Below are 26,806 nucleotides of genomic sequence, written 5' to 3' on the forward strand. Positions count from 1 at the left end.
ATTGGTCTAGATGCTTTATATACATATGAAATCTGATTTTGAGAACTAAAGGGGATATTATTAATGTGATGAATTATTAAAAATCAAATTCTTCTATGGTATATACTAACAGTCTTTGGCAAGCATCTCTCTTATTTATGGATAGGAAACAAGATTCAGAAAGACATAGGCCAAGGTTTCGTAACTATTCAGTAATATACTAAACCCGCATTTCCTAACCTATTTCCATATTTGTCCCACATCATACTGCCTTCCCTGTGACTTGCTGCTTTAAAATTTTATTTTTCTTATATTAGGGATTCAGCATGCATAATGCTTTTGAGGTTTGAAAGATCAGCTGCTTTACATTTCTCTGAAAAGCATGTGACCTGGCCTCTCTGTGTCTGTTTTTGGTTTTTTTTGTTTGGTTTTTGGTTTTTTGTAATGGGATCGTAGCTGTCCCTTTGTATTACATGATTTTCGGGAAGAACGGCTTAAGAGTTAAGGCATTTTACAAAATTAAAAGCACTTAAAAAATTTGAAGAATTTGTTTCACATAACTTTTCAAAAACAGGACTGTTGTATAAAGCAAGTTACACTTAAATAAACAGGATCAGTTACAGTATTGAGAATTTGTTTTGTTTTCATTCCATTGACTTCAGCAGGATACGATTGTTATCCTCTGAGATGGCACACGTATCTGTATTGTAGTTGTACACTTAGGTATAAATATGTCATGAGCAAGTAAAGAATTATTATATTGTCAGAGGCTTACCTTTTCTCTGCTAACAATTTTTCTTATGACCTTTCTTTCTTAGCCTATGTTTAGACTATTAGTATTTTGAATTTTTTTAATTCACCAGCCTGGTCATTTAGGTTAGGTGATCCAAAGTTGTGGTAGGGGAAATATTTTACATAGGCACTTTATTTTATTTATTTGTTTATTTTAAAGATATTATTTATTTATTTGACAGAGACACAGCCAGAGAGGGAACACAAGCAGGGGGATTGAGAGAGGGAGAAGCGGGCTTCCCGCGGAGCAGGGACCCCGATGGGGGGCTCGATCCCAGGACCCTGGGATCATGACCTGAGCTGAAGGCAGGCACTTAACAACTGAGCCACCCAGGCACCCTACATAGGCATTTTAAAAACAATGATAATGGTTTCACTTCTTGTTTGTTTCATGATTTTAGCCAGATTTCTCTGAGGTCCCACAGCTAGTAAAAGCTGAGATGCAAACCCAGGTGCTCTGCTTGTGTTGCTTCTGCAATAGTGCACAGCCTCTCTGAACCAGTTCTTACAGTATCCGCATCACAGAGTTGCTAAGATAGTGCACGTAAAAAGCTGTAAACTGTGAGACACGTCTGTATAAAGCAGAACATAATGAGGGTTTTCGGAGTCAGAAAAGCAAATACTAAAGAAGAAAACCTTTTATGTACACTGTCAGTTTACATGTCTTAAATATAATTTGAAATACTTTTGATGCTAGGATAGTCTTTGTGAAATTAAATTCTAATTTTATTAACGAACCATGACTGTATTTGAAAAGTATGAGACATATGATCACCATAAATTTTTTTTTAAGATTTTATTTATTTATTTGACAGAGAGAGACACAGAGAGAGAGGGAGCACAAGCAGGGGGAGTGGGAGAGGGAGAAGCAGGCTTCCCGCTGAGCAGGGATCCCGAAGTGGGACTCAATCCCAGGACCCTGGGATCATGACCTGAGCTGAAGGCAGACGCTTAACGAATGAGCCACCCAGGCGCCCCATGATCACCATAATTTAGTGACTTTTACAAGTAGTGGCTTTATCCCAAAAGTTTTTGTAATCATATATACATTTATTGTTTAATAAATAGCATATGACTCCAATTAAATGGATGGTCAGATTATAACATCTGTGAATGGGATAATATAATAGACTCCTGGTATTTAGGATTTGACATTAGCTTTCTCAACTATTTATGAAACCTAAAGGTTCATGATGTATAGTTTTGTTGAGATACAAACTTGAATGTTACAAGCTAATGAGCTGGTATTGAAGAAGTCACTTGGCTAACAAGTATGTATAACCTACATTTACACTTCATCTTCACTTCTGTGTTCATATTTGCTGCTTGTTGTTATTTACTTGGTACCTACCTGAAATGATTTATACATACACATACGTATACTTTTGTTTTTTTGTGAAACATCACTCCATGGAGAAGACACCATTAATAGGTAATGCCAGTATTTTATATATTTTTTATATTTATATTTTTTTTATATAAAGGTAATGCCAGTGAAGTGAGCCTACAAAAAGTGGTGCTCCTAAGTAGAAAAATGGGAAGCTTATGGAAGAAGCTACATGTATTAGTAGTAGCCATAAGTATGGGAATATGCAAAGATCTGGAGCTATATCCCTTACCTATCTTAGAGGTCTTTTGTATAATAGTTAAATTTTTAACATATGAGGACTGGTAGCATTTGATTATTTCACTGTGTTATCTATCATTTCATTCGTGGGATATTTTAAAATTACATGTCAAAGCCCCATTTGTCTCAGGTGGTGCAGCTGTCTGCCATATTGAAATAGATGACAAAGCAAATTAATAGAACCCTGAATAATACTTTTCTTATTTTTATATTCATGTGGTAGTAGAGTTTTACAAGGCAAAATAATCTAGTTTGGAGCTTTTTTTTTTAAAGATTTTATTTATTTATTAGAGAGAGAGAGAGCACAAGCAGGGGGAGCAGCAGGCAGAGGGAGAAGCAGGCTCCACCCTGAGCAGGGAGTCCGATGTGGGGCTCGATCCCAGGACCCCGGGATCATGACCTGAGCTGAAGGCAGACGTGCAACTGACTAAGCCACCCAGGCGCCCCTCTATTTTGGAGCTTTTATACAGAACTCATTTTTCTTCCCCTGGAGCACACTGAAATCAAATCTATCTTCAGTTGGTATGTGGCTTTGTTATACAATAAAACTTGAATTGGAGATGCTCTGCTATAGTGAGGAACTTTCTCTCTCCAGATATATGTTTGCACAATTTGACATATATATCCTCTTTCTGCCCCCCTCCTGTGGAAATTTATAAATTAACTCTGTTAACTCTGATCGATATTTTATTAATCTAACAAGTATCTGCTACTCATTTACTCACTCATTTATCAAGCATTTAATGAGTGTCTCCTGTGTGCTAGGACTCTAGACACTAGACTCTAGGGAGTCAGAGATGAATTAGACTCAGCCTCTGCTCCCTGGGAATTCATTCTGGTTGGAGAAATAATAAACATAATTATGGTATCTTGTGAAATATTGTATTTTTAAAGTATTAAATGAGATAACATATATGAAAAAAACTTGGTAAGCTTTACAAATTTAAGATATTTTTCTTCCACTGCATAGTACAATGTCTGATATATCTTAAATGCTTGTTTATTCTTGAATGAATTGATAAAGAACAAAGAACAAGGAGAGCATAATATTATAGTATAAAGAAGAATTAGTTCTGCCCAGGTGTATAGATGATGGGAAAGGCTTCACAAAGGATGTGACTCTTGAGCTGAACTTTAAAAATATAAGCAATTTATGTTGAGAATCAGGTAAAGGGATTCCAGGCAAGAGAAAGACTAAGACCTGAAAGTGCCTTGATCTATATCAACCATGTATGTGAAGGCTTATACAGTTTACAAGATACTTTTGTTTACATTATCCCTTTTGAGCCTTATGAAAATTTTGTGTAGTGAGTTCATACAGTCAAGCGCTTGAAGCCTTGACAAGAACCCAGGTCCTAGGGTGTAAGAGAGAACAACTAGCTATTTTCTTTATAGTTTCATGAATGTCATGATTGCTAGTATTACTGAATTTCTGTGGTTATATTTATGAAAGAACTGTTTTCTCAGTTATAAGTAAGTGGGAGAGAAACATACATAAAATGAAAAGTGTAGTACCATTTTTATGTAAGCAGATTAGCATATATTGATACATGAGGGGGTTTTTTTAGAGGTTTCAGAAACATTGGAAAATGCTTTTTTTTTTGGAAAATGCTTCTTTAATATTTCATAGATTCTTTGTGACTCAGGTAGTATTTTGGGATCTTCAATCTTCTTAAACCATTTATCTAAAGAACAGACAATGGAAACTGCCATCCCCACATTCTCTCTTAAGCTTTCTGTTTCTGCTATAGTTGAACAAATTTGTTGACATTAAAAAAATATTTTTTGCACCAAAATGTTTGGTTAAAATACTTTGAATAGAGAAAAAGAAACAAAACTCCTCCATTTATTTTTGATTTTCTCTTGTATGTATATTGTATGTTGTATGTAATCAAGACATTGTGGTATTGGTGAAAGAATAAATCCATCAATGGAACAGAATAGAAAGTTCAAAAATTGACCTACACAAACACAATCAACTGATCTTTGACAGAGGAACAAAAGCAATTCAATGGAGAAAAGAGTTTTTCAAAAAGGTGCTAGAACAACTGGATATCCACATGCAAAATATATATATTTATATTTATATATATATATATATATATTAATATAGACACTGACCTTTCACATTTCCCCAGAATAACTCAACAGATCCTAGACCTAAATGTAAAATACAGAACTATAAAAAACTAGGTGATGTTGGGTTTGGCAATGAGTTTTTAGATGCAACACCAAAAACACCATCTATGAAAGAAAAAACTGATAAGATGGATTTCATTAAAATTAAACACCTCTGCTTTGCCCTGCCAGAGATAGTCAAGAAAATGAAAAGACAAGCCACAGACTCAAAATATTTGCAAAACACATATCTGATTGTCTGTTACCCAAAATACACAAAGGACTCTTAAAACTCAACAATTAAAAAAAAAAAAAATAGGCAAAAGATCGACAGTTCATCTGAGAAGATTAAGCAGATGGCAAATAAGCATATAAAAAAATGTTCAGCATCATGTCATTAAGGAATTGCAAATTAAAACAACTAGATACCACTATATACCTATTAGAATGGCTAAAATCCAAAACACAGCATCAAATGTTGGCAAAGATGTGGAGCAGTTCCTACTGTAGGAACTCTCACCAGTGCTGGTGGGAATACCAAATGGTACGGCCACTTTGGAAGCCAGTTTGGCAGCTTCCTTAAAACACTAAATACAGTCTTACCATATGATCCAGCAGTCACGCTCCTAGGTATTTATCTAAATGAATTGAAAACTTATGTCCAAACAAAAACATGCGCACAAATGTTAATAGCACTTTTACTCATAATTGCCAGAACTTGGAAGCAACCAAGGTGTCCTTCAGTAAATGAACAGATAAACTAACAGTGGAATATTATTCAGTGATACAGGAAGTAAGCTAGCAAGCCCCAAAAGACATGGAGGAGCCTTAAATACTCTAAAGAAGCCAGTCTAGAAAGGCTACATACTGTATAATTCCAACTATATGACAAAAGGCAAAACTATAGACAGTAGAAAGATCAGCCGTTGCCAGGTCTTCAGGGTGGGAAGAGGAGGAAGAGTAAGTAGGTGGAGTACACGGGACATTAGGGCAGTGAAGCTCTTCTGTTTGACACTGTAATGATGGATACATGACATTATGCATTGATAAAACCTGTAGAACTGTACAACACAAGAGAGTGAACCCTAATGTAAACGATGGAGTTTATTTAATAATTACCAATATTGGTTCATCAGTTGTAATAAATGTACCACACTAAAAGATGTTAATAATAGGCGGGGGAGAATGGGTACGTGGGAACTCGGTACTTTCTGCTGAATATTTCTGTAAACCTAAAACTCATCTAAAAAATAAGTCTACTAATTTTTAAAAAATGGAAAAAGTGACTTTCCAAGAACTCACTGCTAATAATTTAGCTTTTACTGTTCTTTTTTTTTTTCCTCCCTCAATTAGAATTTTGAGTCTGTCAGATGCTTTACTTTTTGTCCTTAGGTAACTTCACGTAATTATGAAACAAAATTCCTGTGCCAAATAAACCATAAAAAAAACAAGTAAAGATATTCTTGGTCTACCCAGACTGGAAGGAAATAAGCCACCATATTAATGAAATAGGGATTACAAATAATTTATACTTTCATCTTTGTTTTTCTGTATTTCCCAGATGTTATCTGTAAAATAAATATTTGTTAGCACTAAAACAGTTTTTTGTAGCCTATTGCAGCTTAATTGTATTCACTTAACATGTTTTAAGAGATATATATACAGGGGCACCGGGGTGACTCAGTCGATTGAATGTCCGACTCTTGGTTTCAGCTCCGGTCATGATCTCAGGGTCCTGAGATTGAGCCCCACGTAGGGCTCTGCGCTAAGCTCAGAGTCTGCTTGAGATTCTTTCTCCCTTTCTCTCCCTCTCCTTCTGCTTCTCCCCCTGCTTGTACTGTCTCTCTCTCTCTGTCTTTCTCAAATAAATAAAATCTTTTAAAAAAGAGAAATATATACAGAAATAAATAAGACATAGATCTTAGGGGTCTGTCTAAGTAAAAGATTGCATCACCACAGTGTTTGATGTAAATGATACGATTGGTTGGTGACAGCCTCACCAATTGCAGTTTACAAAGGGATCAATTTTAAAATTGTTATTTATTATGTACTTGGTTATTTTATTTTCTTATTTATTTATTTGTTTATTATTTACTTATTTACTAGAATAAAAGAGGATTCTAATTAGGTGTTATCTAAGTGATTTTGCCAAATTCTTATATTTTGTTGGTTTAAATTGCTTTAAAATATGTGCTTGAAATCCCATCTTTATTCCCGAAATTTGTGCCATTTGCAGTACGTGTGTTGGGGGAAATGAATTATTATTAAAAAGAGGATTATTTTAATGTGGCTTTAGTGATTCCTCCGTACAATCATTGTTGATGAAATTTGGCTCATTGTTTTCAGCTAGTTTAAATTGGTCTTGAGAGAAACAGAAACTTGTTGCTTAATTACAGACTCCAAATGACTTTATGGAATGCCTCTGAGCTATTATGAAGTACTGGTTTAAGAAGGATAATTCCACTTGATTGTATATGTTATGCCCCAAAGGAAAGCAATTTTAAATTCGACTTTTACTAGATTATGCCATCTTTATGGAGCCACTCTGTTGTTGAATTGGTATCCACACTATCCAGGATGCTTTTAATGAATGGTGTTTATTCAGTGGAGGGCTTAGCTTAAATGAGTAAGGTCTTGGAGACTTTGGGCAATCTGAGAAGAAACTTAAAAATCACTGGACTTCCTCTGTCTATGCCACTATATAAACTAAGGATACCACAGGGAGGGAAGACCTCCTTCCTTCATAGGGTAGAATATTTGGGATTATAATTTTAGTTTTCTATGTAAGTAAAGCCTATTAGTTTGGTTTCCTTTTCAAGGGAATCCAGCAAACTCTTTTCTTTGACTGCAGTTCAGATGATGCTATAAAATTACCATTATATGAAGATAAATTGTGAATTTCAAATATATAAAATGACCTATCTCACTGAAAATGTATCCTTTTAAGACTTATTATTGAAAATCCAGTTCTGGGGCGCCTGGGTGGCTCAGTCATTAAGCGTCTGCCTTCGGCTCAGGTCATGATCCCAGGGTCCTGGGATCGAGCCCCGCATCGGGCTCTCTGCTAGGGGGGAAGCCTGCTTCTCCCTCTCCCACTCCCCCTGCTTGTGTTCCTGCTCTCGCTTTCTCTCTCTCTGTCAAATAAATAAATAAAATCTTTAAAAAAAAAAAATCTAGTTTTATACAAAAAAAAATGGAGAATGAAGGCATGAGTATTTGCCTCGTAAGATTTTTAATTTAATTTATGTAAATAGAATGGTCTCATTACATTTAAAATATGACTTAAATTGGCCAAAATGTTACTTTCAGAAAGGATACCTTTTAAGGAACATACTCATTACATTAAACAAGGATTATATCTGTGTGCTACAAACAAACAACATCAAAGAATTTTCTTGCTATGAAATGACCCAGATAGTTGTTCCTTAGTGGCCATTTCAACCTCACTTCTTTTTTTTTTTTTTTAAGATTTTATTTATTTATTTGACAGAGAGACATAGCGAGAGAGGGAACACAAGCAGGGGGAGTGGGAGAGGGAGAAGCAGGCTTCCCACGGAGCAGGAGCCCAATGCGGGGCTCCATCCCAGGACCCTGGGATCATGACCTGAGCTGAAGGCAGACGCTTAACGACTGAGCCACCCAGGCGCCCCTCAACCTCACTTCTTCAAGGACATTATCTTTGAATAGAAAACATAATCACTTTGTTTTCCAATCAAAATCTAGTAGTTAGGTTGATTTATTAGCTAGTGTAGTGAACTTCAGCTCTGACATCTATGGTTGAGAACAGATACAAAAGAAATGCTATTATATTTTCAATCTTACAGAAATCAGATAATTGTAATAATGAAGTATATCTGGCTGATTTTCTGAAGATTTGTGTGAAATGCTTAGCTTTCTATTTTTTCATTGCTGTCTAGGCAGATTCACTTGAGTTTAGTTAGATAGAAATGTCCACACAGTAGTGTCTGTTGGTTTTGTTTTTTTTTTAACACTGATTCACCATTGTATACTACTTAAGGTATGTACCTATTCAGTCTAACTTGGAATTGGGTTTGTGTTATTACCGTATGATTTCACTCATGTGTGGAATTTAAGAAACAGAACAGAAGATCATAGGGGAAGGGAGGGAAAAATAAAATAAGATGAAATCAGAAAGGGAGACAAACCATAAGAGACTCTTAACTATAGGGAACAAACAGGGTTGCTGGAGGGGAGGTGGGTGGGGGGATGGGGTAACTCTTGATGGGCATTAAGGAGGGCACTGGATGTAATGAGCACTGGGTGTTATATACAACTGATGAATCACTACACTGTGTGTTTAAATAAAATAAAATTTAAAAAAAGAACAAGAATCTAAATGTAAAAAATACCTAGTTTTAAAACTATTTTCCAGAGCACATTTAAATAAAAACTAAAATTTTACATTTTACATTCCTGCTAATTGTGAATGATCTAGTTTCTTAATATCCTCACCTGCATTTGATGTCACTTATTTTAGCCATTGTGATAGCTGTGTAGAGATCTCTCATTGTGACTTCAATTTCTATCTCCCTAATGGCTAATGATCCTGAACATCTTTCCATGTGCTTATTTGTGGTCTTTCCTCTGGTGAAATGTCTCTTCATGTCTTTTGCCCATTTTCTAATGGGATTTTTTTTTTTTTTTTACTGCGGAGTTTTGAGAATTCTTTATATTTTCTAAATACTAATCCTCCATCAGATATGTGGTTTGCAAATATTTTTTTTCTCAGCCTGTAATTTGTCTTTTCATCTTCTTAACAGGGTCTTTCCCAGAGCAAAAGCTTTTAATTGTGTTGAAGTCCAAAGACTTTCTTTTTTGTTGTTGTTCCCTTAAAAGTTTTGTGATTTTATGTTTTACATTTAAATCTATGATCCATTTTCAGTTAATGTTTGTGTAAGATGTGAGACTTAGGTCAAGATTCACTTTTTTGCCTATGCATGTCTAATTGTCCCGACACGATTTGTTGAAAAGGCTCTCTTTCCGACATTGAATTGCTTTTGCGTTTCTGTCAAAAATCAGTTTGAATTGTTTACTGGGTACAGTTTTCTGTTAGGGCGATAAAAATGTTTTAGAACTAGATAGAGGTGGTGATTTTGCAACAATGTGAATGTACTCTAAATGTCACTAAATTATATACTTTATAATGGTTAATTTTATATTACATGATTTCACTTCAGTTTTTAAAAATCAGCTCTTAGATATCCACCTCAAGTGTTCATTATGAGATCCAAATGAGAAAAAAATCGATTGGACTTATTTGTGTGGGACTGTTTCTGTTCCATTGATCTTGTGTCTGTCCCTCTGCCAGTATCACACACAGTCTTGATTACCATAGCTATGTAATAAATACTGAAATTGGGTACACTGATTCCTCTCATTTATTCTTTTTTCAGAGTTGCTTTAGCTATTTTAATTCTTTTGGCTTTCTTAAATTTTTACAGTAATCTTGTCTATATCTAGGAATTGAATTAAATTTGTGAATCAATTTGGGGGGAATTGACATCTCTACTATGTTGAGTTTTCCAATCCATGAATGTGGTGTGTGTTTCCATTTATTTAGGTCTTTGATTTCTTCATCAGTGTTGTATAGTTGTCCTATACAAGTTCTATACAGGTTTTGTTAGATTTACACCTATGTTTTTCTTCTTTGAACAGTTATAAATGGCATTGTCTTTTTAAGTTTGGTGTCCACATGTTTTTTGCTAGTACATAGAAATACAATTGATTTTTGCATGTTTATATTGTATAATGCAACCTTGCTGAACTCACTTATTCTAGGAATTTTTATATAGATTATTTGGGATTTTCTATGTAGACAATCTTATCATCTGCAAATAAAGTTGGTTTTATTTCTTCCTTTCCAATCTGTATGCCTTTTATTTCCATTTGTTACTTTATTGCATGGCTAGAACTTCCAGTACTATGTTGAATAAGAGTGGTGAGAATGGAGTTCCTTGCCCTGTGCCAGATCTTACAGAGAAGTGTTCAGTCTTTCACTGTTAAGTATAATGCTACCTGTAAGTTTTTGTAAATACCCTATCAAGTTGAGGAAGTATCCCTCTATTCTTATTTTTCTGAGAATTTTTCTCATGAATGGCTGTTATGTTTTGTCAAAAGCTTTTTAGCCTGTTCATATATGGTGGGTTACATTGATTGATTTTTTAATAATTTTTTTAAAGTTTTTATTTAAGTTCCAGTTAGTTAACATACTGTGTAGTATTAGTTTCAGATGTACAATATAGTGATTGAACAGTTCCATACAACACCTGGTGCTCATCACAGCAAGTGCACTCCTTAATCCCCATCACCTATTTAACCCATCCCCCCCCACCCACCTCCCCTCTGGTAACCATCAGTTTGTTCTCTGTAGTTAAAGAGTCTGTTTCTTGGTTTGGCCCCTCTCTCCCTCTTTTCTTCCCCTTTGTTTATCTGTTTTGTTTCTTAAATTACACATATAAATGAAATCATACAATGTCTTTCTCTGCCTGACTTATTTCACTTAGCATAATATTCTCCATCCATGTCATTGCAAATGGCAAGATTTCATTCTTTTTTATGGCTGAGTAATATATATATAAATATTCATACACACACACACACACACACATATCCAAGACTGGATACCATTCTCATCATTTACAGATAAACTGAGACTGAGAGAAGTAACTTGATCATCAGTCACACAATTAATAGCAGAAGTGGGATTCAAATTCAAGCAGTCTGACTTCAGAAATTCGGCTCTCACTATCTCAATAAATGATAGCTCTCTTCCCCTCTTTCTCCACAGTCAGTTTTAGTTTCCCTTACTACTTCTAGATTATGACTTATCTCTACTTTAATAAAAATCTGTACTCTTAAGGTTCATTCCATCTCTCTATCCTTCCCCTTTCCTCTCATCTAGCAACCTCCATGTCAGTGGAGGATCTCTCCATTCTAAATTTTATCATTCTAGGAAGCAATTTAAATAGCTACAGAGGACAGACTATCCATATTCTAGACTCAACAGTTCTTTGACCCTTCACTCCAAAGAATGAACATATGAATGCTCTTATAATTTCGTTAGTCTTTCTCAGATTTGGTAACTTTTTCCTTGTTCATAGTCATCATTCAATTTTTGTCTTTTTTTTTAAGATTTTATTTATTTGAGAGAGAGTGAGCAAGAGAGAGAGGGAGAGAGCACACAAGTGGGGGGAGGAGCAAAGAGAGAGGGAGAAAAAAGATATATATATATATATACATTCCACATATAAGAGAGATCATGTATTTATCTTGCTCTGTCTTGACTTATTTCACTTAGCATAATGCTGTCATGGTCCATCCATGTTGTTGCAAAAGGCAGTGTTTCATTTTTATTACCACTGAGTAATATTTCATTGTATATATCACAATTTATCCATTCACTTGTTGATGAACTTAGGTTGTTTCCGTATCTTGGCTTTTGTAAATAATGCTGCGGTGAACATGGGGATGCATATATTTTTTTGAGCTAGTATTTTTGCTTTCTATTTTTTGCTTTTTATTTCAGTTCCTAGAAATGAAATTGCTGGATCATGTGTTCTATTTTTAGTTTTTTGAGGAAATTCTATACTGTTTTCCATAGTGGCTGCACCAGTTTACATTCTACCAGCAGTGCATAAGGTTTCCCTTTTTTCCACATCCTTCCAACACTTGTAATTTCTAGTCTTTTTGAAAATAGCCATTATAACAGGTATGAGGTGATATCTTACTGTGATTTTGATTTGCATTTCCCTGATGATTATGATGTAGAGCATCTTTTCATCTATCTTTTGGCCATTGGTATATCTTTTTGGAAAAATATTTATTCAGGTCTTATGCCATTTTTTATTCAGATTGGGTTTTTTGGTTTTGTTTTGGTACTGAGTTGTAGGAGTTCCTTACATATGTTGGATACCTCTTAGCAGATACATGATTCGCAGATATTTTCTCCCATTCAGTAAGTTGCCTTTTCATGTTGTTGATTGTTTCCTTTGCTGTGCAGAAATTTTTTAGTTTGGAAAAAAAAAATTTTTTTAGTTTGATGTAGTTCCAGTTGTTAATTTTTGCTTTTGTTGTTTTTGGTGTCAGATACAAAAAAATCATCACCAAGATCTATGTCAAGGAGCTTACTGCCTGCATTTTCTTTTAGAAGTTTTATGGTTTCAGATCTTATGTTCAAGTCGCCAATCCATTTTGAGTTAATTTTGTGTAGGGTGTATGATAGTGGTCCAGTTTCATTCTTTTGCATGTGGCTGTCCAGTTTCCCCAACACCATTTATTGAAGAAACGGTCCTTTCCCCATTGTGTATTCTTAGCTCCTTTGTCATAAATTAACTGACTATATATGTGTGGGTTTATTTCTGGGCTTTCTGTTCTGTTCTATTGATCTATATCTGTTTTAATGCTAGTACCATACTATTTTAATTACTATAGCTTTGTAATATATAGTTTGAAATCAGGGAGCATGATGCTGCCAGCTTAGTTTTTCTTTTTCAAGATTGTTGTGGCTATTCAGGGTCTTTTATGATTCCTTACAAATCTTAGGATTATTTGTTTCATTTCTGTAAAAAAAATGCCATTGGAATTGTGATAGGAATTGCATTGAATCTACATATTGCTCTCGGTGGTATGGACATTTTAACAATATTAATTCTTCCAGTCCATGAGCATGGAATATCTTCCCATTTATTTATGTCTTCTTCAGTGTCTTTTATTAATGTCTTGTTTCCAATATATAAGCCTTTCACCTCCTTGGTTAAATATATTCCTAGGTATTTTGTTCCTTTTGATGCAGTTGTAAATGGGATTTTCTTAATTTCTCTTTCTGATAGTTCATTATTAGTGTATAGAAACAACAGATTTTTGAGTCATGGGTTTTGTATTCTGCAACTTTGCTGAATTCATTTATTCTTTTTTTTTTTTTTAAAGATTTTATTTATTTATTTGAGAGAGAATGAGAGAGAGCACATGAGAGGGGGGAGGGTCAGAGGGAGAAGCAGACTCCCTGCTGAGCAGGGAGCCTGATGCGGGGCTAGATCCAGGGACTCCAGGATCATGACCTGAGCCGAAGGCAGTCACTTAACCAACTGAGCCACCCAGGCGCCCTGAATTCATTTATTCTAACAGTTTTTTGATTGAGTCTTTAGGGTTTTCTCTATATATAAATAAATGGCTATATGTAATATGTCACCTGCACATGGTGACAGTTGCTTCTTTCATTCCAATTTGGATGCTTTTTATTTCTTTTTCTTGCCTAATTGCTCTGGTTAGGACTTCTAAAGCTGTATTGAATAAAAGTGGCAAGAGTGGGCATCCTTGTTTCTGATCTTGGCTTTTAGCTTTTTATCGTAGATGATATTAGTTGTGGGCTTGTCCTGTATGGCCCTTATGTTGAGATACATTTCCTCTGTACCTGCTTTGTTGAGAGTTTTTATCATAAATGGATGTTGAGTTTTGTCAGATGCTTTTTCTGCATCTGTTAAGATGATCGTGATTTTTATCTCTCATTTTGTTAGTGTGATGTATCCCATTGACTGACTGTAGATGTTGAACCATCTTTGCATCTCTGGAATAAATCCCACTTAATCACGGTGTATGACCCTTTTTTAATGTATTAAATTTGGTTTGCTGACATTTTGTTGAGGATTTTTACATCTGTGTTCATCAGGAATATTGGCCTATACAGTAGTCCCCTCTTATCTGTGGTTTCACTTTTCATGGTTTCAGTTACCTATGGTCATCTGTGGTCCAGAGGCAGGTGACCTTCCTTCTGACATATTGTCAGAAGGTCAGTAGTAGCCTAACGCTACTATTCATTCCCCTCACGTCATCTCATCACATATGCATTTTATCACCTCATATTATCACAAAAAGAAGGGTGAGTACAGTACAGTAAGATATTTTGTGAATGAAAGATGACATTCACATTACTGTTATTGTATATTGTTACAATTTTTCTATTTTATTCTTAGTTATTGTACTCTCTTACTGTGCATAATTTATAAGTTAAACTTTATCATAGGTATGTATGTATAGGAAAAAAACATCGTACACATAGGGTTCACTGCTCTCCATGGTTTGAGGCATTCTTTGGGGGTCTTGAAATGTATCCCTCATGGATAAGGGGAGACTAGCAGGGAGCCTGCTTCTCCCTCTGCCCCTCCCCCTGCTTGTGCGCTCGCTCTCACACTGTCTCTCTCTCTCAAATAAATAAAATCTTAAAAAAAAAAAAATGGTTTGGGGGCGCCTGGGTGGCTCAGTCGGTTAAGCGGCTTCCTTCAGCTTGGGTCATGATCCCAGGGTCCCAGGATCCTGGGATTGAGTCCCATGTCGTTCTCCCTGCTCAGTGGGGAGTCTGCTTCCCCCTCTTCCTCTGCCTGCCACTCCCCCTAGCCTGCCACTCCCCCTCATGAGTGCGCGCTCTCTTGCTCTCTCTCTCAGATAAATAAAATAAAATAAAAAATGGTTTGCTGAGATTGGCAATTTAATTATTTACTTTCATTTATACTTCCTGCATCCTAAAATGTCTTTTTTTTTTTTTTTGCCCTTCAATACACTAAAAGGCTCTAATGGGGACAGTCAATCAAAAACAGTTGTGTTGAACAAGGAGATATTAACCCAATTCTAGTTAACCACCCCCTCTTTTGTGAGTTTATGACGACCTTACGAAGACACCTGTAGGTGTATGTATTGTCTGTCTCCATAGTAAGGTCTGTAGAAGTTAGTACCTTATCTTTGTAGCCCCTGTCTGATGCAGTTCTCTTCCAGGGCACTTCCATACACATTTGTTACCAAAATAAATGCATACTTATCAATAGAATTCACCAGAACAGTGAGTTTATATGGAAATTTATATCAACTTTATGCTTAGATTTAGAATTAGTCCATAGTTACTGAGAAACTACTGTAATAATAGCAAAAAATACTTAGTGTTTACCATGTACCAGCTTCTGTTCTAGTCACTATATATAAACTTCTCTAATCCTCTTAACAGATAGGGCTTTTTTTTTTTTTTTGCTTGTCTGTCATTCCCATTTTACAGGTGAGAAAATTTAGCCATAAAGTAATTTACCTAATGTCAGATAGCTAGTAAGTAGTAGAGACAGCATTCAAAAGCCACATAGTCTGGCTCTTAATTCCTCCACTATCTTTGTAATTTTTGAAAAAAAAAAATTTTTTTTTAAGAGGGGGAGAGGGGTGAGATGGAGCAGAGGAAGAGGGAGAGAGAGAATCTTAAGCAGGCTCCATGTCCAGCATAGAGCCCAACTCGGGGCTCCATCTCATGTCCCTGAGATCATGACCTGAGCCAAAACCAAGAATCAGATGCTTAACTGGCTGAGCCACCCACGATCCCCATGTTATTTTTGAAATTCTAATCACAGGGCTTATATAAGATATTTATGACATTTTTTAAAGTTCATCTTTGTCCCCTAATTCCTACAGTAACTTAAGATGAAAATTATATATGGTAGATGAGTTTAATTTATTTCAGAGCCTAGAATATTCTCCAGATGCTTTCAAAAGTCTTGGGTATTCTGTTTATATAAGTGGCTGAGAAGTTAATCTCTAAAATGTAGAAAAATTGGGGTGCCTGGGTGGCTCAGTCGTTAAGCATCTGCCTTCGGCTCAGGTCATGATCCCAGGGTTCTGAGATCGAGCCCCACATAGGGCTCCGTGCTCTGCAGGAAGCCTGCTTTTCTCTCTCCCACTCCCCCTGCTTGTGTTCCCTGTCTCGCTGTGTCTCTCTCTGTCAAATAAACAAAATCTTTAAAAAAAAATAAATAAACAAAATTAGAAAAATTAAGTACAAGTTTTAAATGTGCCTTAATAATTTCAGAATTTTAATTTCCATTTTATTTGCAGCTCAGATCGTCTGATAGAAGAGACAATAAGGTAGGAAAAAATTTTTGTTTTACTTTAGTGTGTTTTTTGTTCGCTTGCAACATAAATGAACAGATTAGGTTAACCCTGTAACTAGAGTTAAAGTTAATTTATCATTCTTAAAGATGGGAATTTCACTGGATTGTGATGTATTTTTACTGCATCCTTCTCTTATCAGAGACATTTGAAGCCCAAAATATTTGTTTCTAGAATTAGGCTGATTTACCTAGGTTAATTTTTCTGATTAATTCATACTCAGTACTTTCAGCTTCAATTTTTTCATTCTCACTTTTTAATGGAAAACCATCTTAGACGTGTGATTTGGTAAGTGTCTTATTTATACCATTTATGTAGATTTGGTTTCTGTCGCAGCAGCTACAGAAAATCTTCTGCAGTAAGATTTAGTATTATCTGTAATAACACTGAAGTAGTTTATTGTTTAAGGTAAGGGACATTCATTTGTTGGTTTGAACTGCTTAATTCTCTAGGTTTGGTGAATTTTTAGATACTATCTTATGACAGTAAAAAAGTAAATGAACTAGATCTGATCTCTACAGTTTAGAATTCAGCAATGTCTAAAGCATTTTTCAGGAAAGGTATAATAAAGTACATGGAAACATCAACAAACATATGTACCTTTACCGGAGGCCATGGTATTGTGCTCAAGTGCTTTACGTGCTTTATTTTATTTAATTTCTTCAATAACCCGTGAAATAAACACTGTGTTCAAAACAAAAAAGAAATTAAGGTAAGTAATTTGCCTATGATCACATGACTGATACATTGTGTTGAGGATTCAGATCCTCAGATCTGAATCTCTATAATTCTAGAACCAGAGCTCTATCTAAATGACTATTATATTTACCACCTGTAGAAAGAGTACAAGCTTTGGAGTGTGATTTGGTTTGTGCCACTTATCAGATCTCTGTTCTTGGATAAGTTACTCTGGGCCTTCATTTGTTATGTGTTTAAAAACAGGGATTGATGATAATACCTACCCTAAAAGATTATTTTGAAGATTAAAGATAGTATGAGGTAAAATGCCTAATACAGTGCCTGGCTGATAGTAGGTAATCTGTAAGTAGTAGCTGTATTATTAATGCAGACTTTTTTTAAACTTTTTATTTTGATATTTCAGATTTCAGAATAATTCCAATAGTACAAAGAATTCCCATATACCCTTTACTTAGATTCCCCACCTTAACATTTTGCCACATTTGCTTTTTCACTTTTTTTTCTGAACTACTTAAATTGCAGACATGATGCCACTCTACCACTAAATATTTCATCGTTCATATTTTAAATATGTATTTATATTGATAATGGACTCATGGATTCTTATTTTATTCAGTAGGTTATAATGTTTCTATCATTATTTAATAAAGTATAATCTCTTACAATAATACACAGTTACCATATCTGGAGATTTTGTTTAAATTACATGCACTGGGTTGTCCATCTGAACAAAGTTTTTGCACCATTGCCTAATTGTCAACTGAAATATCTTCCTTGTGACTCGTTCCCTTTCATCAGCACATAAAGTGAAACACATTTGCCAAGGTTTGTTTGTTTTTAAAGATTTTATTTATTTATTTGACAGAGACACTGAGAGGGAACACAAGCAGGGGGAGTGGGAGAGGGAGAAGCAGGCCTCCCGCCAAGCAGGGAGCCCGATGCGGGGCTTGATCCCAGGACCCCGGGATCATGACCTGAGCCGAAGGCAGACGCTTAATGACTGAGCCACCCAGGCACCCCTTGCCAAGGAATTTTTACTTAAAGTTTCCCTATTATCCTTTTCCCTTTTTTCTTCCTTTTATTTCCTCCTCTTTCTACCTGATCTTCTTTGGACCAGGCTGCCTTAATTAAGCTTTTCAACTCAAAGCTGGACTACTTAAGGGCTGGTAATTATGAGTATAAAAATTTGGAATACTTCCTAGCATAAGAACATTTGAGAACCGTTGAATCACTGCTACTGCTATTTTGCTAATTAAAAAGCAAAAAAATGTAGGGGCGCCTGGGTGGCTCAGTTGGTTAAGCGACTGCCTTCGGCTCAGGTCATGATCCTGGAGTCCCTGGATCGAGTCCCGCATCGGGCTCCCTGCTCGGCGAGGAGCCTGCTTCTCCCTCTAACCCTCCCCCCTCTCATGTACTCTCTCTCTCTCTCATTCTCGCTCTCTCAAATAAATAAATAAATCTTTAAAAAAAAAAAAAAAAAAAAAAAAAAGCAAAAAAATGTAATTATAAGGTTTTTTTTATTTTACTATTTCCCTTTATTTCAAAATCTGGTAGGTATCACAGGTGAAATTTTATTGACTCTTTTTTTTTTTTTACATGGTCAGTGGTCCTTTTAATAGAAAAGGCAATAATACACAGTTGTTTGCACCAACTAAAACTCGCCAGAAAGTATCAGTTTAGGGTAACAATTCAACAGCCATTAACAAGTGCAAATGTCTAATTGCCTTTTAGTGACATGGGGTCCTTTCAAAGCTGTTTTTAAATTATTTATATGGTTTAGCATATTTGAAAATACTTTTATAAATAAAGTTTACAAAGAATATAATTTTCAAAGGCAAACTTTTTCAGTAATCACCATTTTTTTTTTACTAGCATAACATTAGAATTGACTTTTTGTCTTGCTGAGAGAGCAACTAAGAAAGTACAGTTGCATTGACCATATTGATTGTGAACAAAGCAACCATCAGTGGGACTCTGCACCATATATTTTCAATATTGACCTCCTACTTCCTTTTCCATGGCTTTCTGGGTTGGCTATTGGATTTGGACTGCAGTGTAATAAACAGCTAAAGTTTAATTAATGGTAAATGAATACAAGACATAGGTTATGACTTTAATTAGGGAATTGTTGAATTAAGTCTGCGTTGGAATGCAAGGCAGTACAATCAATATCCAATAAAAGGACTATGTATGTAATTTACCTGCAAATGTGTTTCCAATACCATCAAAGTGACTTTAAATAAATAAGATATATGAAAGGCGACTAGGAGAGATTTCCACAAGTTAACACTTTATAGTTTCAGAAAAGATTTCCTTATTGTTGAGAGATGGTATCTTCTAAAACTCTGATAAGGGCCTGGTGAAAAACAGGAATAATTCTTCCCATATGCACCTTTACCAAATCTACTCCCTAGTGGGCATCCACGCTGGTAAACTCTATTGTCCCATTATGGCCTTTTCTAAGATTTCCTGATACTCTTTGTGGTTCACATTGGGACATTATCTGTAGCAAAGTCCGTAATCTGCAAGATAAACCCGCTCAGGATTTCTGTAACCTAACAGTAGATTCGCTGCTTTTATATCACCATGAACATATTCAATTTCGGATACCTAGCTGCAGGACATTGACTTTTTAAAAGTACCATTCTGGTCTGAGATCTTCTGTAAATCTATTCCTAGTCTTTCCGTTACCATAAATCTGTAACTTCTGCCCCTGAATTTAGTAATACCGGATCCATAAAACAGAGGAATTCCTAAATAATCAAGTTGTTTGAATTCTATCCAGTTTTTGATATAGTCTTTTTTTGCAGCTCTTTGATAAAATTTAAGTTCTGAAAATAAAGGGCCATTTTCTTGATATTCCACTTTTACTACATGTCTTGCATCTTTATCTGGTTTATTTGTGGGGAAAGCTAAATATATCAGTCCAAATCCTCCAGAGCCAATCATTTTGCCCAGCATCCATTGCTTTCCTTCCATATCATCCAGAACCTTGCCTTCTGGAAGTGGAACAGGAAGTTTGTATTTCTCATTTTTTCTTGGTGGCATCACTTCCCGACGGCAGCTCCTCCCGCGGCGCGGCGGGGCAGGCGGAGAGCGGGCCGCAGAAGTGCCGCTCCACCCGATGCCCAGACTGGGAAGGAGAGAGGGCTGGCCCGGCCCTGGGTTTCCCTCACCCGAAATTTTATTGACTCTTAAGCTAGTTATGATTACTTATAGATAATATAAAATTTAAGTGTCAGACAATATTTTTGCATATTCTGTATGTAACAATTTACTTTTTCCTTTTGGAGATTTTAAGAATATGTGCACAACTGAATATAGACTCTGGCATCAATTAATTGAAAAGAACTAATATTTTTAATATTTATTCTTAAGCTTTAAATGTATAACTAGTATTGTCTGTTGTTGAAAAAATAAATGTCTGAGTTTAGTTTACAGAGCAGGTAAGAAAATTCCAGTAAGCACATCAATGATTTATCATTTTAAAAGCATTATATATTATTTGGAGCTTCTGTTTTGCCTCTGAGTATTTGACCCTTGAAATAACAACAACCTAGATTTCACTCAGTGACTCCAAATGATGCAATGAGATGAGAAAGTACGTCTAGATATACTGTGTGTGGTACTGGCAATCATGCATATTCAACAAGATAATAACATAATGTATGATGATAATATCCATTCTCTAAGGAATACAAAGTGCTTTGTGGAAATTATTTTTTAATCTTCTTTATCTACTTCTGAGTCAAAGTGCATGGGAGATGGTGATAGTCCCAGTGTAAAAAACAGAGGCATATATGATTCAAAGATTGCCTTCAGAAGCTCAGCCTCTCTTTAAATGAAATTGTGTTACTTTATACAAGACCATAATACCCGTTTTAAAGTACATTATAAATTTATGTTAAAACAACCACATTTTAAATGTATCGTATTCTATCACAGACATAATTATGAATAAGAATGATGCAAAGGATGTTGTTAGTTTGGACTCTTGTGTTCTTTTTGGTTTTTGGATCTGAAATTCGGTGTAAAATTAACATTGCCGGCTTCCTTCTGTTTTACTCTTATCTGGTTGTTCTCCAGGCCTGCTCCACTGCACTGGTCCTGGGGTGCCCTTTTCCTGTTGCCTTCAAATAACCTCCTTTATTGGATCACCTATTTCTTGAATTTAGTGTCTTCCATATTCTTAGTTTATTCCCTCATTATGCTGGACCACGTTCTTTAGTAGTTTCCTGAGAAAGAACAGGAGGTACAATTTTGAACTTTTCACATCTATTCTTGATTCATTGTTTAGCTAAGTTAGAGTTCTAGGTTAGAAGTAATTTTGAAATTTGTGAAGGTGCTATTTTCAGTACTTTTTTTTAAAGATTTTATTTATTTATTTGACAGAGAGAGAAAGAGCACAAGCAGGGGGAGTGGCAGACAGAAGGAAAGGGGAAGCAGACTCCCCACTGAGCAGGGAGCCCAACACGGGGCTCCAACCCAGGACCCCGGGATCATGACCTGAGCCGAAGGCAGACACTTAACTGACTGAGCCACCTGGGTGCCCCTTAAGTATTATTTTTTAAGTCCAGTGCCAATTAAGATATCTGGTCCTTAGTATGTGATGAGCTTTTTTCTTCTGGAAGCTTTTAGGGTCATCCTTTTTTCCCCATGTTTTGGGTGTTTTTTAACCTCCCCATAGTGAGCTTAGCATGCATCTTTTCCAGTTCATTGCACTGGGCGTTGGGTGGGCTCCTACCATCTGGAAACTCATCTTCAGTTCTGGGAAATTTTCTTAAACTATCATTTTCCCACCTCCTTTTTCACTGTTTTGTTTTCTGGTTTTTGTTTTTAATTTTAAAAGGTAATAAATGTGTTGGACCTTCTGTTTTTCCTGTCTTGTCTTCGTTTTCCATTTACCTTTTTTTCTACTTTCTGAGGGGTTTACTCAGTTTGTCCTTTCAGTGCTTCTATTACGTTTTAATTTCCATTCTTTTTTTAAATTTACACCTGCTCTTTTCTAAGGGGTGAGTACACTCTTACACACACATATACACATGCATATATACATGTATTTATATGTTTATATGTTTCATGGATGTGATGCCTTCTTTTCTCTCTCTGAAGACATTAAATATAATTTAATTTTAGACTTTCTTGAGCTTCTATTATTGCCTCTGTTTCCTCAGATTCACTTTTCTGTTTGCTGGTTGGTTTGTTTGGATCTCTGTCTTTCATTAGAGGCTCTTCTCAAATTTGTAGTGATTCTTCGTTCTTTGTTCATATTTTTTTTTTTTTTAAGATTTTATTTATTTGACAGAGAGAGAGAGTACAAGCAGGGGGAGCAGCAGGGAGAGGGAGAAACAGGCTCCCACTGAGCAGAGAGCCCGACGTGGGGCTCGATCCCAGAACCCTGGGATCGTGACCTGAGCTGAAGGCAGACGCTTAACCAACTAGCCACCCAGGCACCCCTCTTTGTTCATATTTAAGGGTAAGGCTCCAAAATCCAGTACTTGGAAGCCCATTCTGTGTCCATGGGTGGTGGGACACTTGCCAAGTAGTAGGCCTCACAATGGATGATCAGAAGGGGGCCTGGCTGTTTCATTGGGAGCTTCAAAGTGTCATTATCTCTGAGGTCTCTTCTAGGTTAGATCTTCTACTGAACTGGGGGCAGTCACCTGACTTCATGGTTCAGGGAGGGTAATATAGGGGTCTGGCAGTTCCTTGTACAAATTTCTAAGAATTTCCATCTCTAGCTGTATTCCACAGTTTTACCTTCAGAGATACCTGATCCCCTCAATTCTTGATCTTTTCTAGGATCTGAGAAAAACTTTATAATCATTGCTTGACTCATAGTGGTACTAAGGTGAATAACTGCGGCAGATTTGGTGCTGATAATGTTATTCACATTTCTTAGTCTTGTCAAGTGGAATTCCTGCAATTTTCTTTTCAATTTCCTTTATTAGATATGTATGTTTCAGAAAAGTACAATGTTCTTATTGGAACAGTTTAAAAGTAAAATGTATAAAAAGTTCATCTCCTGGTAGTGTCCCTCCATTCCTATCCCCTGAGTAACATGTATTAACTGACAGTTGTTAATGTCTTTCTAATAAGCTCTCACTGTCATACAAACATATACAAAGATGTTTTATTGCTTTAAATGAAAAAGGATTCATACTTCACACATTCTGTGGCTTGCTTTAATCATTCAGTATATCATAAACATTCCTCCAGGTTAATAGAAATAATGCCATATTATTCTTTTTAATAACCAAATATTATTTCATAGTATGGTTATATCATAATCTGTTAAACCATTCCAAAGTTGTTTCCATGGGAGGGGGGGTGTTTTTGTGTGTTTGTCTTTTACTATATCAAACAATGTTCTAATATATATCCTTTTATCTATCTCCTCATACATTTTTGTTTCTTCTTCGCCTCCTTCTCAAATCTTGAAATTTCAGTTTTGATTTGCCATTTGCTTAGAGTACTCCCTCTAGTATTTTCCTCCAATAGGATACCTGGTGTTGCCTGTTCAAAAGTACTTTCAGTCAGCTCCCAGATAGGTCAGGCTATTAGAGACCCCTAAGCAGAGGCATATCAGGTGGTAGTGGATGGCCCAGCAGTTTTTTTCTTCTTCAGGGCTTGGCATCACACCAGCTGGTGGACTGTCAGCTCTCAGCTTATAGGTTCCTCTGGTTGTGCGTAGCGGCCCTTTATCAGCTGCAGGTACTGGGAGCAGCTCCGTCCATCACTGCAGCTCCCATGCATGCAGGTCCATCTCTTCCACTCTCTGGGCTCCTCACTATGCAGTGAAACCTAGGTCTTTGCCCCAGGCTTGAAGGAAAATCTAGTCTTCCCCGCCATCAGTTCCTTGGTTCTTCCCTTGCTTGAGAGAGTATAGCCTACCTGGCTTTCTTCCCTGGAGATTTCAAAAGAACTTGGGATCTCAGGTGGACCCCTCCCCTTCATATCTGCCTTGTTCTTGTGTTCCTCCATGGAGGAAATTAGACCAGAGATGAGGTCAGGAATATGTGCTCTGATCATCATCTTCCCAGAATCTCTTCATCTCTGTTGCTATTTTTTTTTTAATGTTTCATATATTTTCAGAATTATTCAAGAACATTCTGTTTCCTGCTGTTTTTATAACATCAGTATCTATAGCACTCCCCTGTGTGTTACATATCAAAATGGATACTGACCCTGCCCTCTAGGTTTCTAATGTCCAGGGAGATAAGGCTGTTGAAAGTTAATCCTGGCAGTGATAGCAAAAAATATTAACAGATTCTTTTAAACAGTACATCAGAGTAGTCACGTGGAAGAGACTGTTCTCTTTGTAAGAGAAGGGACTTTACCCCATCTCTCTCAGTCATTTAGTGAATGTGTAACCTTTGTCAACTGGCTTGGAAACCCAGCAAAATGTTGAATGTGTCTCCTAAAATCTGCCTAGTTGGGGCGCCTGGGTGGCTCAGGTTGGTTAAGCGTCTGCCTTCAGCTCAGGTCATGATCCCGGGGTCCTGGGATCCAGCCCCTCATCAGGCTCCCTGCCCCACTGGGAACCTGCTTCTCCCTCTGCCTCTCTGTCTGCCTCCCGCTCCCCCTGCTTGTGCTCTCGCTGGTGCCTTTGGCTCAGGTCATGACCCCAGGGTCCTGTATTGAGCCCCATGTTGGGATCCCTGCGAGAAGCCTGCTTCTCCCTCTCCCACTCCCCCTGCTTATATTCCCTCTCTCACTGTCTCTCTCTCTGTCAAATAAACAAATAAATAAAAAAATAAAATCTGCCTAGGTGGTTCCCAAGTAGAATTCTGGAACATAATCTTTTCATAAATTAAGGACTGGTTATATATGAATATTTTGTGATGTGTTACACTTTTGGTTCTATTTTTATGATCATAATTTCCTACTTTCCTCTCAACAGTTCCTGATTAAGGATATTTTAGTAGCTGGCCCCTTTGAAAACCATTTTTTTTTTAAAGATTTTATTTATTTCAGAGAGAGTACAGAGGGAGAGGGAGAAGCAGGACTCAATCCCAGGACCCTGGGGTCATGACCTGAGCTGAAGGCAGATGCTTAACTGACTGGGAAAAATCACAGGAAATGGCCTACTGCCTTGTCCAAAAAGACATCAGAGGATAGCAGCGGGGCTGGAGTGGTCATTTGGGAAAAGGACAGTGTGAAGGTGACTTGGGAAATGATTTTTATTTTTTGCCTGTGCTTTTCAAGATGATGTTGCTTATCTTAGTTTTCTGTTCACTTTTTAAGAGTATGGTGGATCCATGCAGGGTAATTTTAAATGCCAATGTAATTAATTATCTTCTCTCTTACCCCTTCAGCATTGCTATGGCAACAAAAGAAAATATGACTTCCCAGAGAGGAATGTTGAAGTCAATTCAGAGCAAAATGAATACTTTGGCCAGTATCCTTTTGAAAGTTTGAAGTCTCTAGTTTTTCGCAAGGGGGAGGTGTCTATGCTTGCTTTTTTTTTTTTTTTTTTGGTCAGGTTGCCATCATCAGTTGAGGCCATTAGTAATTACATAATATGAATATGCCTTGAATTCCTACTTTATAAAAGTTGATACTGTTTAGTGCCATTTGTAAAAGCTTGTACACCAGAAGTCTGATATTAGTAGATTTAGAAAAAAATTATAAATGTGAATTTTCAAATTACTCATAAAATTATTTTACATTTTAAAAGCTCTTGAATCCATGTTAGAACACTACAGTATATATTATTCTTACCTCAACATTGTAAATGACGTGCTTTTTCTTCTTTTTCCAGTTTGGAGAATTAAGTCAGTGGCAGATGCTTAGAAGAAGGAAGGAGACAGACAGCCATACATGTAGATGAGTTGTAACTGCCAGTAGAGTATTTTCATGTGACTCTTCATGCACAAGCTGAATGCTAGGATAGTTTATTGTGACCTCTACCTTTTTAATTCTTGAGTTTCCTGATTTGAATTAGGATTACTAATATTTCCATGAAACCCAGTGGAGAAACTGGTAAGCCTGCTACTCTGAAACATTTTGTTTACTCTCTGAAAAGTCAAGCCTTTTGGAGAAAAAAAGCTTTCTTTCCCAATTACTAAGGGAGGAAGGATCTATAATTTTCAAAAGTTGAGTACCTTCTGGTCCAAGATAATTTAAGGTCACTTTTAGTTTGATACTTACTTGCCTAAGGAGTATCCTGAAGTGTATTGGTATTTTCCAGTTTTTTGTGAATTTTGTTCCTGTTTCATTACCCTAAGTATGAAACCACACATCCACAATCATTTGTATTTTATATAGGGCTATACAGTTTACAGAGTACTGCTATATACATTGTATCATCAAATTATAATACTTCCAGAACAATGTGTGTTCAAAAAAATCAAGTAAAATGGGTATTAGTCAGGACTCCATAGAGAGGTAGTAACAGAAACCCAATTCAGACTGACTGAAGGAGGGAAAGGAGGGAATTAATTTGTTTATATTTATCTAAAATTCTCGGGTAAAATTTGGCCTAAGGCATGGATCGATTCAAGAGCTCAGATTTTATTGTCAGATTTTATTATTAATCTGCCTTTCCTCTCTCTTTTCCCCCTACCTACTCCATCTCTTCTTTCCTATGGTTGGCCTCATTCTCAGATTTTCTCCTCATGGTGACAGAGATAGCTATACGAGTCGCCTTCTATT

General features: G+C 36.3%; 1 protein-coding gene and 1 pseudogene across 3 annotated transcripts in view; one reads left to right on the forward strand and one right to left on the reverse strand.

Moving 5' to 3' along the window:
- The window catches only part of GOSR1 (golgi SNAP receptor complex member 1), a 52,686-nt gene that overhangs the window by 23,838 nt on the left and 2,042 nt on the right, over positions 1-26,806 (forward strand). For all 3 annotated transcript variants that reach the window (XM_032428594.1, XM_032428597.1, XM_032428595.1), the window contains exons 7-8: positions 16,397-16,426; positions 25,468-25,550. In XM_032428594.1, coding sequence (XP_032284485.1) covers positions 16,397-16,426; positions 25,468-25,550 — 113 coding nt within the window. The remainder of the gene's footprint in view (positions 1-16,396; positions 16,427-25,467; positions 25,551-26,806) is intronic.
- Positions 19,464-21,560, reverse strand: LOC116647678 (annotated as a pseudogene).

The sequence above is a fragment of the Phoca vitulina genome, unplaced genomic scaffold (genome assembly GCF_004348235.1).
Source record: "Phoca vitulina isolate PV1807 unplaced genomic scaffold, GSC_HSeal_1.0 scaffold40, whole genome shotgun sequence".
Classification (NCBI taxonomy): domain Eukaryota; kingdom Metazoa; phylum Chordata; class Mammalia; order Carnivora; family Phocidae; genus Phoca; species Phoca vitulina.